The sequence below is a fragment of the Schistocerca gregaria genome, chromosome 6, assembly GCF_023897955.1.
Source record: "Schistocerca gregaria isolate iqSchGreg1 chromosome 6, iqSchGreg1.2, whole genome shotgun sequence".
Lineage (NCBI taxonomy): Eukaryota > Metazoa > Arthropoda > Insecta > Orthoptera > Acrididae > Schistocerca > Schistocerca gregaria.
The window spans coordinates 337,062,875-337,075,219 of record NC_064925.1 but is presented as its reverse complement, the minus strand read 5'-3'; the positions used below and the strand labels follow the sequence as shown (position 1 = coordinate 337,075,219).

At 38.0% G+C, this 12,345-nt stretch overlaps 1 protein-coding gene across 1 annotated transcript in view; it reads right to left on the bottom strand.

The window, feature by feature from the left end:
• LOC126278873 (dynein axonemal heavy chain 2) overlaps window positions 1-12,345 on the bottom strand; it is a 914,655-nt gene that overhangs the window by 220,281 nt on the left and 682,029 nt on the right. Inside the window, 3 exon segments of the mRNA XM_049979148.1 lie at window positions 5,082-5,246; window positions 8,519-8,715; window positions 8,805-8,935. Of these exon segments, the coding sequence (XP_049835105.1) occupies window positions 5,082-5,246; window positions 8,519-8,715; window positions 8,805-8,935 (493 nt within the window).

Sequence of the window (12,345 nt, the reverse complement as noted above, 5' to 3'; positions counted from 1 at the left end):
TTTCCTGCTATCCTGGATTTTCCACTTTTTAACTGTAAGTACAACTTTCTGCATTCTTTCAGTTGACATGACGTAATCCATTGGTTGGCAATACTGTCAATTCCACAGAACCTTAATTTAACCACAAGAATATTGTGATTCACACAGTCAACATTCATCTAATAATTAATCTTGCCAGACACTGAACGGCATCATTTCTGCAATATTTAACGTGTCACTACAGTCTCTGCTCTTTATTCTTCGTTTGGGGTCTAGATACCTAAAGCTTTTCAGTGGTGCACTTGATAAGCATGTCTTTTCCACCCATGTTTGCAAGCTGGACATTCTTTACAACCCAAAACTTATCACATTCTTCCAGTTTATTAAGCTTCGCAATTACTCACCTGCTAACGTCTAGTTGTTCAAGAGTAAGCAGATTACCCTGTGTAGAGATTTCATTATGCAGAACATCAGAAATACTCCCAATTTTTCTAAAGGTAGAAACCTTCACAACATGAGTCAAAAAGATTTGAAGTGTGTTTTTATTATGTATACAACTTGTGAATCAAAGGCTTTTGGGTTTGAAAAACATTATGTGAACTTATTGAATAATTATTCCGACCAAATTATGAAATAAAGTCCTGCTTTTTAAAGCATTCACAACAGTGTTGTACAACTTGGACTGTACAATAGCAGCCGGTCGCGGTGGCCATGAGGTTCTGGTGCTGCAGTCTGGAACCGCGGGACTGCTACAGTCGCAGGTTCGAATCCTGCCTCGGGCATGGATGTGTGTGATGTCCTAAGATATTGAGTCCCATAGTGCTCAGGGCCATTTGAACCATTTTTTTGTACAGTAGCAGAATTCGTTTTTAGAGGTATATCCACAAGAAAGTAATATCAAGTAATCCCACTGTTCCAAAATCCTTTTGGCTGAAGGTCATGAAGTAAGCCACCTTGTGAAGTGGAATTTAAACTTAAAGACTGAATTTTTTTTCCAATTCTTCCCAGAAAACAGACCAACCATAACAATAATGGCAAATACTGACCAGAAACTGGGAAGCTTCTTCACCCGAACAGTATAAACAGTAGAAAGTCTTTACACAGACCTTCTGCTTTGGGCCTCCTGAACTTCAGTCTCTCACTTTTTTATTGATGTTATGTCCATCTGATCCCAGAATAAGGCATTTATTTAGGGACATGTTGACTCCAGAAGGTGCTTTGCATTATTTCTGAAGTAACATTTCATTATCTGCTTTCACAATAAAGAAAGTTTTTATGTGATGCATTGTTATGCAACATTTACTCTCTGACCAAAATGTAAAGGTTGTTTGTAATTCTTTTTTATCTTTAAAACTGATAGTATCATCACAACTTGATGTATAACATGGTGAACATGCTTCTTGTAACATACATTCCTGGAATAAGGTGCCAGTCCATCATTTATTAGGTATCCCCTATTCTTAGACAAAAGCAGAAGATGTTCTGGAACACTAGAAGTGAACATATCAAAAATATTACAAATATCATTTGACAAATCTCTACAGTAACAGGACATAACTGATTTCATTGTCCAAATCAATTCAGTAGTTGTGGAACTATCCTTGGTACTTAACATCCATATCATTGGACCACAAAATGAACTTGACAGTTGTGTCTGATCTGGGTGTTCTAAACATAACTGATGTGGTCCACATTTAGTTTCAAAGTTACACTTGTCTTGTTGGAAGTGTGTGATTAAAAATGGTCTGAAAACCTTCTGTACCAAATTAATCAAGCAAGAATACACACTGCAAAACAGCTCATTTTCACTAACTTTTTCCCAATCTAGAAATTCTACTTTTCAAACTCATAATCTTTTCAAGCCAATCACCATGGAGTATGCATTTTCCGATTTAAAAAAAGTTTATTTTCAAAATTGAACAAACTACTACAGCAGCAGTATTGTTACTACAGCAATATTAGAATCTGGAACAAAAACAGAAACAATTGTAATAGAGGAACATTTGATACTAATAACTACTGTGCAATATATAAAAACTCAAAAAATCAAAAAGAAACAATCTCTCAAAAATTTCAGAAGCCCCTCAAGTTAGATTTTGTCTATTTTCACCACTGGAGCAATCATAAAAGTTAAATGAACAGACATGAACACAGAAACTAGGAAACACAAGTAAATAATGTATTTTCTACCTAAAAGAGCAAAAAAGATCGAAAAGTTGACCAAAAAAAATAGGCGACAGCATTAAAAGAAGCTGACTAAGGATGAGAAAGGTGAGTGACTCATCACCCTGAATGACTGCCAGACATTAACAGACATTAAAATTGCAAAACCATGATGGCAGCATGCAACAAACACCAATTTTGCTACCTATATGATTTGATTTGGAAATGATTAGCATTTTGGCACAATCACCCAAAGTAAAATGGGATAACATAATGTACGAGGTGTGATTAAAAAAATAGTGAATAATTTTATTAGAAACAAAGTAATAAGCTTATATGAAATTCGATTTAATCTCCTTCAGAATATGTCCTTGGTTGTCAATGCACTTATCCCAATCTTGAATCCATGGTTGAAAGCATTTCTGGAAGGCTTCTTTTGCAGGGGCATTCAGCTAGTCTGTTGTGGCCCTATCAGTGTCAGGTATGGTGTCAAAATATTTTCCTTTAAGCACAGTTTTAATTTTCAGAAAGGGCCAAAAGTCACAAGGTGCCCAGTCTGATGAGCAAGATGGATGTGGACAGACAGGAACACTTTTTCTGGCCACAAAGTCAAGAATCAAAAGCAAGGTGTGGCACAGTGTGTTGTTGTGATGAAGAAGGAAGCCCATTCTTCTTGTCTCTTTCTTTTACATCATTTTGCAAAATGTTACAGTATGCCCTTACACAAGTCTGTGAAAAGTGGAAACTTTAAAACTGAATGTGGAAATTTAACTGCAATATGTTAAACGTAATTACATGTCAAATTGAAAGAGGATATCACATCAAAGTGAAGATAAAGGGTAGAAAACAAAAATCTATACTCCACATAGAATGCTCTGAGGACCGTTAGTAACAATTGTGCAAACAAGTTTCTGAAATTTCCATGCAGAATAGTGCAAACTTTAGTGACAGCAGTTCTGAGAAAGAGAGTAGAGAAAACAACTTAGAGCTTAATTGAGGTAATATCACTGGAGAAACATTAGAGTAGAAAACTGAAAGAAACTGTATGCAATGTTATCAACAGTTAAATGAAATGAAAGAAAAATCCTCAAGTGAAAAGTGGGACGAATTTTGGCTGGGCAGTAACAGACATTTTGCAAATCGGTTTCCCTGTTTTAATCTGGAAAGAAACATAAATCTAGTTATTTTCCTTGGAACCTCAGTGGGACTCTATGTATCATGTGGAAGCAAAAGAAAATGAATCTAAACTGCTAACTTACGCAGCTTAAAATGGTCCACATTATTGTTACGACTTGAAAATTTAAAGAAAAGAAAGAAATTGAGAGAAGACTATGACACAGAAGCATACTAAGAAAAAATATTTAAGGCTTTCTATATGTACTGTACATTTAGTAATTTTTAGAGTTTAGGAACATTTTTCATACAATTTTTGATTTACATAAATTCAATTAAATATTTTGCTGTTCCACCAATCAGCAATGAAATAATGCTGACATGAATTTACATGGTGATGTGACAGTCACAAAAGTGTGTAGGACTAACCATGAGCTATCTTAGAGATCAGTCAATGATTCAGGTCTTTCTTCCTGACAGACTTAGAAATGCTACAGTAACACCCCTCTATCAAACTTCAGAGAAGGGAACTTCCTCTAATTAGTAATTATAGACCAATTTTATGCCTTGCAGTTTCTTGTCTTTTTTTGCTGGCTCATTTTTCTGTGCAAAACTTGTCAACAGCCTGTCAGTTTTCATTCATAATTGAGGCACGACAAAGAAATTCATATAGTACCTGACAAATTATGCTATTGACACAGTCTGTGAATTTTTAAAACCTTTCTTTCATTGGACCCCAAATGTTGACTGGCAAATCAAAATAACTGGTATTAATGGCATCTCTCTTGTAAGACTTTAGTCTTGCACACAAAGTCTCCACTAACATCCTTAAAAAAATCTGTTACTATTATATGACTCTTGTGACAATTTTACTGAATAGTAACTTGTTTGAAGAGAACAGCTGCATCCATTCAGAAATGAGCTGTATGTAGGAAACATCCCTTCCTCTATCATTCAGATATGTGTGCAGAACTTGGCAGTAAAGCTTTTCAACAAATTTCCTCAAGGATTGGCAACAATTGTTGACAAACAGTGTATTTTCAAGCCTAAGTTGAAAGCTGCACTACTGAAAAACTACTTCTGTTCTCAGCACCAATACCTAAGGCTTATTAACCTCTGTTAATTATCCAAATGAATGATATTTCAGATGTATTCTTTTAGTAAAAGGAATTAGGATTAATTTTTGTCACTTCTATTTGTCTGTTCCCTCATTTTTCCTTCATCATTCCAAATTGTCACTTTCACAATCCCTTCCTGTTAACACTAACTTAAAACTAGCATAATATACATCCAACCTATTACTATTATTATTATCATCCAGTGTATCTGATTACTATCCACTTGGCCCAATGATTCATTTGATGACCCTGTGCACTGATAGAATTGTTCTATGAAATTACAAGATTAGTAAATAAATCATGCAAATGACATTTGTCAAATCCAGTTACCATGCATTACAAAATTAATGCATGGTAATTAATTTGTAGCTGTTCTTTAGTTAAGTCTTAAAATAATTAAAACAATTAATGACAATGACAATATTATATTACTCACCAACAGAGAAGATGTTGAACTGCAGACAGGCACAACAAAAAGACTGCTACACATGTGAGCTTTCGGCTGTTTAATGCCTCATTCTACTTTAGAAGAGGGCCTTCTTGCCAGAAGCTCACATGTACAGCAGTTCTTTTCTTGTGCTTGTCTGTGACTCAACATCTCCTCTACATGGTGAGCCGCAAGCTGTCCTTTTCATAATATTGTTATTATTCCATCCTGGATTTTCCATTGTTCAAAACAATTAATTCCAGAGTTGTTAGCGAGAGTACCTGGTTCAAAAAATTTGCATCACCAAGCTGACGTTTAGCTTCAGCCCAAGTTGGCTCCACCTGCTTCAGTATCATCACAGCTTCCATCACCATTTCCACTCGTGCTGGGGGCCGTCCATAAGATTTTACTTCTGTTAAGTCTCTCTTATTCAAGGCATCTAATGCCTAAAATAAAACAAATATTTACGTAAGAATTGTGAAATTATACTTATTAAAAAAAACACACACACCACACTAGATCCTTGGACAGAAAGAATGGCATGCATTGCTACTAATCAGTAATGAAAGTATGAAATTGCACTATTTATATTCAATATGAGGTACAATTAAGTAATATTTATGCAAATGATTCAATGGCTGCTGATTCAATGGCTGCACAGCAAGACGAAAGCAGTTCAGAGCATAAAGCATACAAGAGACGGAGAGCAAGGAGGGGGAGCACAGAAGGGAGGAAAAGAAATGGGGTGAGGTTGAAGACAGAACCACGTATGGGAGAGAGTGAGAGAGAGGAGAGGACATGGGGGATCAAGTAAGAGAAAAAGAGAGAAAATGCCAACAAAATGAGGCCAGGGAGAGAGAGTGGTGGGAGAAGACAGTACAGAGTACACAATCTGGATGGGGGGGAGCAGTGTGGACAAAAGGGAGAAGGGAAAAGGTAAGGTGAGCCAGTGGGAAACAGGATAGTGGAGGTTTAGGCCAGGGGGATTGCAAGATTGGAGGATCACAGATTGTGCTAGCCATACTCTCAAGTTCAGAGCAACTTGTGCTGGAAGGGAGTATCCAAATGGCCTGTGTAGTAAAGCAAGTGTTGGAGTCATTTGAGTTGTTATGTACAGCATTTTTGGGAACTGATTGATCAAGTTTGTATTTTTGTCAAAGTTTGGCTGTGGACATTTATGTGAGTAGACTGTTAATTATTTGTCGTCTATTTGCAACAAAGATCTCATTGGCTGAAAGCTTATTTGTGACAGTCTTTTTGCTGTGCGTATCTACGACTCAGCATCTTTGCTATATAGTGAGTAGCAACTTTCCTTTTCATAATATTGTTATCATATACACAATGGCTGCTGTCATACTTGGCCCTGCCTTTTATTGGGTAGGAAGTGCCAGGGACTGGATTGCAGTAGGAGGTTGTGGCTGGGTGTACGGGATAAGTCTTGCACCTGGGTTGACTGCAAGGGTGCAGGATTCGAAGCAGAACTGGAAGAGGAATGGTCATGGAATTCTGTGGGTTGGGTGGGTGGCAAAACACTGCTTCGGGTGATGTGGGCAGGATTTTTGGTAGCATATCACTCATCTCAGCACACAACAAGAGGCAGCTGAAGCCCTGGTGAAGAATGTGGTTGAGCTTTTCAAGGCCAGGGTGCTACTGGATGATCAGAGGAATGCTGGTTGGTGACTGGTTAACAGATTTACTGTTGTCAGAGGAAAGATTTCATGGGAGATCTGTTGACTGATGAGCTGGATAGGTTATTTTCTGTTAATAAAGGTACTGGTAAGGTTATCGGTGTAGTTGATGATTCATTCTTTCCACTGTAGATGCACATCAATGGGAGGTGGGGAGAGGCTATAAGGGAGAGACTATTTGACATGTAATGGGTGACAGCTGTCAGAGTGGAGGTACTGTTGGTGGTTGGTGCACTTGATGTGAGAAAATGTAACTTATACATGGAGCCATCTGAAAAGTGTAGATAGATGTCTAGGAAAGTGGCTCGATGAATTGAGAATGACCAGATAAGTGGATCTGAGAGTAGTTTAAAGGGTATGAGTATATACCACAAAAACATCATCAATGAATCTGAACCAGGTAATGGGTTATAGGTGTTCACTGGATATGAAGGGCTCCTCCAGATGGCCGATAAAAAGGTCAGTGAGGGATCGTGCCATCCAAGTACCACAGATTTGCTTAAAGAATTGGCCTTCAAAAGTGAAATAATTGTGGCTCAAGGAGAATTAGGAAATAGCCAGTGGATTTGGTACAATGGGGACTTTAGTAAAGCCATGGGTATGGGGGATGTTGGTGTACAAAGATGTTGCATCCAAAATGACTGACTAGGAGCCTGGTGATAATGTGACAGGAATTCTGGAAATGTAATGAAGGAAGTGAGTAGTGTCTTGCATGTAGGTTGGGATGTTACTGACAATAGTATAGAGGTGTTGGTCAACAAAGGCAGATGTTTGTTCCATGGGAATGTTGAGATCCATACACAGAAGTATTTTGATCCCAATCATTCCACTTTTGAAGGCTAAATTTACTATTGGCGTGTGTACCCACATATGTAAAGGCCTTTACATATGTCTGCTTGTGTCTCTATACGTGCAGATGGATGTGTGCGTGTGTGTGTATGTGTGTGTGTGTGTGTGTGTGTGTGTGTGTGTGTGTGTGTGTGTGTATATATACCTGTCCCTTTTTCCCTCTAAAATAAGTCTTTCCACTTCCGGGATTGGAATGGCTCCTTACCCTCTTCCTTAAAACCCACATCCTTTCGTCTTTCCTCCTCCTTCCCTCTTTCCTGATGAAGCAGCCGTGGGTTGCGAAAGTTGAATTTTGTGTGTGTGTGTGTGTGTGTGTGTGTGTGTGTGTGTGTGTGTATTTGTGTTTGTTAGTGTCTCTATCAATATATCAAATCCTAGATTTCAAATGTTTTTCTTTTAACTTATGTAAATCTCTAATCAAGATATTATGTATTTTTCTTGTCTACCCCTTCCCATTGAAGTTATTTTAATGATTTTTCACTTTTATCAATCTCCAGTGATTCATGGAGCTGCCAGTGATACATCTAGCAGCACTAGGCAGACATGTCATGGATTAACATTAAATGATACCATGCAGTACCATAACCTATCAGTAATGGAATTTTTGCATACACCAGTGATGCCATATGTAGAAATCTAGCATATAAAAATGGACAAACATTTCACATAATAAAAACAGAGTTTTTGCATAAAGTAATACTTGCACATAATGGTATATATTGCTACATTACATTTAATTTTTTACAAAAATATAAAATTAAATACAGAATATTTGAACAATGACAGTAATATGATTTCTGATACCAAAGGCTGAAAATTATTGATATAGATACACTGTTATAAAAGTGTACCAATTTTTGACAAGAGAGAAGAGTACCAGAGAAAAGAACATGGATTATTTGGAATATACTTCTGTGTGTCATCTTGGTACAGGAAAAAAAAGTGCCACTGGGAGTGCAAATCACCTCTCCTACCAAATACTTCTTTTCTTCACCTCATCATATGCACAGCATTCTACTAACTTGACATACTGTTTCAGAAGATATCTAACTTCACATAAAACATTATGAACTGGTTTCACATGTAAGTTTTGTGAAATGAATGATTGGAAATGGACAACTCATTGATGTGTATATGTTGATGACATTTTGAAAGCTTATTTCACAGATTCTTGTAATTACCCTCATGGCTTCTTCTAGAGCAGGCATTGCCTGGTTCAAGTCTGCTTGGGCAACATCAGCAAGCTTTTTGCAGGCTGCTTCCTCTTCACCAATTCTTAAGCTCTTTGCAGCTACCGACTTCTGTTGTTCATCTGCCTCTCTTTTCTGTGTCATAATCGTTACAAGGTATTCATCACACTGTTGCTGGAACTCTACCACTGTGGAAACAAAATGAAAGTCTCAGAATGTTACTGTTTACAGTTTGATGAATGGCAGCAATGAGATTTTTGAATACATAGAAATTTACCCTTCACTTGTGACTCTTCCAGTTCAACAGACATTAACTGCACCTTTTCACGAGTATCATCAATTTTAAACAAACCATTCCTCAGTTTATTTGCAGCATTTGCTGTTTCCCAGCGTTTTTCATGCAACATACTGCAATAAATAATATGCTCAAATAAATAGTACATTGGAACTGATGAAATAAAAATTAAATGTTGTATTAATTGTAAGAAATGCTGACACATTCTGTTCAATAAATTTATGCCATTTCACAAAATAAGGGTCCAAAAGCAGTACTTTTGAAAAGCTACAATTATTTTCCCTATTGTAGGATTTCTGTATCTACAATATACAAGACAAAGATGACTAATAAAACATCGTGCACAAGTTAATAAGAGTGACAAGCTATGCGCATCGTACATAACAAAGGTTGGAGGGGGCAATGAAAAATAGTTACAGTGAAGAAAAAACACTCTTTGCTTCACTTTGTTTCTTCAGTGTCTTTCCTGTCTATTTTTCACTGCCCTCTCCCACCTTTGTTATGTAGAATGCACTTAGCTTCTCACTCTTATTAACTCATGAATGATGTTATCGTAGCCGGCTGCTGGTGGCCGAGCGGTTCTGGCTCTGCAGTCTGGCACCGCGCGACCGCTACAGTTGCAGGTTCAAATCCTGCCTCGGGCATGGATGTGTGTGTTGTCCTTTGGTTAGTTAGGTTTAAGTAGTCCTAAGTTCTAGGGGACTTATGACCTCAGCAGTTGAGTCCCATAGTGCTCAGAGCCATTTTTTTTTTTTTTTTTATGTTATCGTAGTAATCCTCTCTTGCATATTACCCTGTCTTTCACCTTTAAGCTCTCAGGTTTTCAAATCTAGTCCTATGCGTCCCCAACAGTCTGTCTTTCTTTCTCATCCCATACGGTAAATCTCCTCTGACCTGTGGTTCTGGATGACTTTCCCAAAATCTACCCCTCTTCCTAGACCTCTCCAGCCTTTTCCTTCTCCCTTCTTCCATCCCCTTCAACCCTTCTGCCCCTGAAGAAGGAGCCACTGGCTCTGAAAGCTTGCCAGTCACAACAGTCTTTTATGTGTGAGTGTTCTGCCGCAGCTTGATGAGTACATTTTTTATATGTGGTTCTAGGACATTATGGCACTGTAGACCTACTGCACAATTACTGTTGAGCTGTACTGAGGTAACAGTCATTTAAGTATTAAAAAAGCTATAAAATATGTTAAAACAGAGCAGGAAATGGCACTCATGCTTGCTCTTGTATCTGTTGAGACTATTGGCAAATCATGTTTTACCAGATACAACCTATGCCCCACTCATTAATAGGGATGGGGTTTGGATGTCAATGATCAGATTCATTTTGTCACCCAGAATTCCAGGTCAGGGGAGAGTTACAAGATGGGATGAGAAGAAAAGACTGATTGTTGGTAGAGATTTCAAGTCTCTGTCAACAATCAATCTTCCCTTTACATTCCATCCAGTAAGTCTCCCCTGACATGGGATTCTGGGTGACTTTTCCAAAATCTTCGGAATTTCCTCAACCTCGCCCTTCCTTTTCCTTCACCTCTCTTCCCTGCCCTTCAACCCTTCTGGCAGAAGATGATACCACTGGCTCTGAAAGCTTGCAAATTGTAATACTGCTTGGTGAGTAGATTTTTTTTATCTATCCAATTACATTTTATTTCCAAAAACTGATTATTTTTGTTGATATTTTAGCTGTGCTTGTTTGTGTTTCATTTGAATAATGCTCACTTATGCATAGCACTGAAATTGGTGTATTTTCGGCTATGTCTGTGTCACTTAAGCTTTTTGCACATTAGTGAGTATTGCAAGAAAGGAAAGATTGATTGTTGGGAGACATTTCAAATCTCTCCCAACGATCAGTCCTTCGTTCTCATCCTGCCAGGTATGTCTCCTCTGAACCAGCATTCTGGGTGACATTTCTGAACTCAACCCCTTTTTCTAAACCTCACCTGTCCTTCCTTTTCCTTCACCCCCTCTTCCTTCCCCTTCAACCCTTCTGGTAGAAGGAGGAGCGGCTCTGAAAACTTGCAAACTGTTAACACCTTTCATACATGTGTTCTCCTGCGGCTGCCTGGTAAGTAGGTTTTTTATCTATTAAATTACTTTAAACAAGCACAGCTAGTTTTATATATTCTGAAATGATAAATTGCATTTCCATACAAAACTTTTGGTGTTTTGTGCATGTGCATTGGTCAAAAAGTGATATAAATCAAATTATATACCAATGGAGATGGTAAAATATATGATCTTTCACGCTTTTTCAGCAAAAATTGATTGTTTACAAGTTCTTGGGTTGCAGTCAAGTTGCTACTTTCTCTTTACACAATATTTTGACAATTTCCTCTCTTGTCTCCACCAGGTATTGAATACAGATTATACTACTCACTATTTGATATTCACCAAACTGTGAATGGTACACCCTGTACACTGCCATAGTGATTGTTTCCTGGCTCTCCTAAAGAAGAAATTGGTCAACAGATTCAAATTGAGCACATTTTTGCCAAAATGTAAAAAAAAAAAAAAGTAGTAAGAATGCCATGAGAAAACCCACTTAATAGGCATTTATCTATGAGTGGAGACAGAGAAAATAAAGTGCTGGATTCATGGAAGACACACAGTTTATCACTGCATTACATAAGGCAGAAGAGAATGCTTCAAACAAGAGAAATGAATCATACGACTCCTCCGATAACACAACTTGGCTTTGAGCTTCAAGGAGTAAATTACAAACTACAATGTATTGTGTTGTTTACAAGCAGACTCCATCCTCTTTGCCTACGTTGTGATTGGTCAATTCACTTATTTATTTGTAATACCTTTACCTTGAATGAACTCTTCAATAGAGTAAAAAACTCACTTATAAGATAAAAAGCTCTTGGGTTTCCAGCCAGGTGGCAGTGTCATAAGACCACACCATTTCAACAAGCGACATACTCATCATCTTCTGGCAAAGTGCTGAGATTCTGTTGATGCCACTCATCTCTATGGTGTATCCCCTGCACCTGGCTCCGAGATGCTGGGTTCAGAGAGGCTAGCAAGTGGGTCGGGGGGTAAAATTGCAGTGGTGGAGGTAGCAGGTGCAAGAGCATTCCAGGCTTGTCTCACAAGGAGTACAGTGGCTGGCACACTGACAGTGAATTGACACTGTCGCTGGATTCCATTCCACACTCCGTTGGTATCCTTGATATTTATTTACAAAATTCTCATCAATCCAACTTTTGATTGACTCTTTTGTGACATTGTCCCAATATCTTGTGGCTCACATTTCCACCTTTGTATTCTCGAAGTTAAATGTGTGGTCCTCCTTTATGCTCTGTTCTGCTATCACCAATTTCTCCATCTGTCCCAGCCACACATGCCCAATGTGTTCATTGCAATGTTTAGAATACATCGCTGCCTTTGTCCAATGTAATGTTTACTGAATTTGCAGATGCCACTGTAAATTCCTGGTACGGTGAGTTTAAGTGGGTTGTCTTTCGGAGAGTTGAGCCACTCTTTCGTCTTTGGTGATGGTTGGAAGACGGTTTTCACG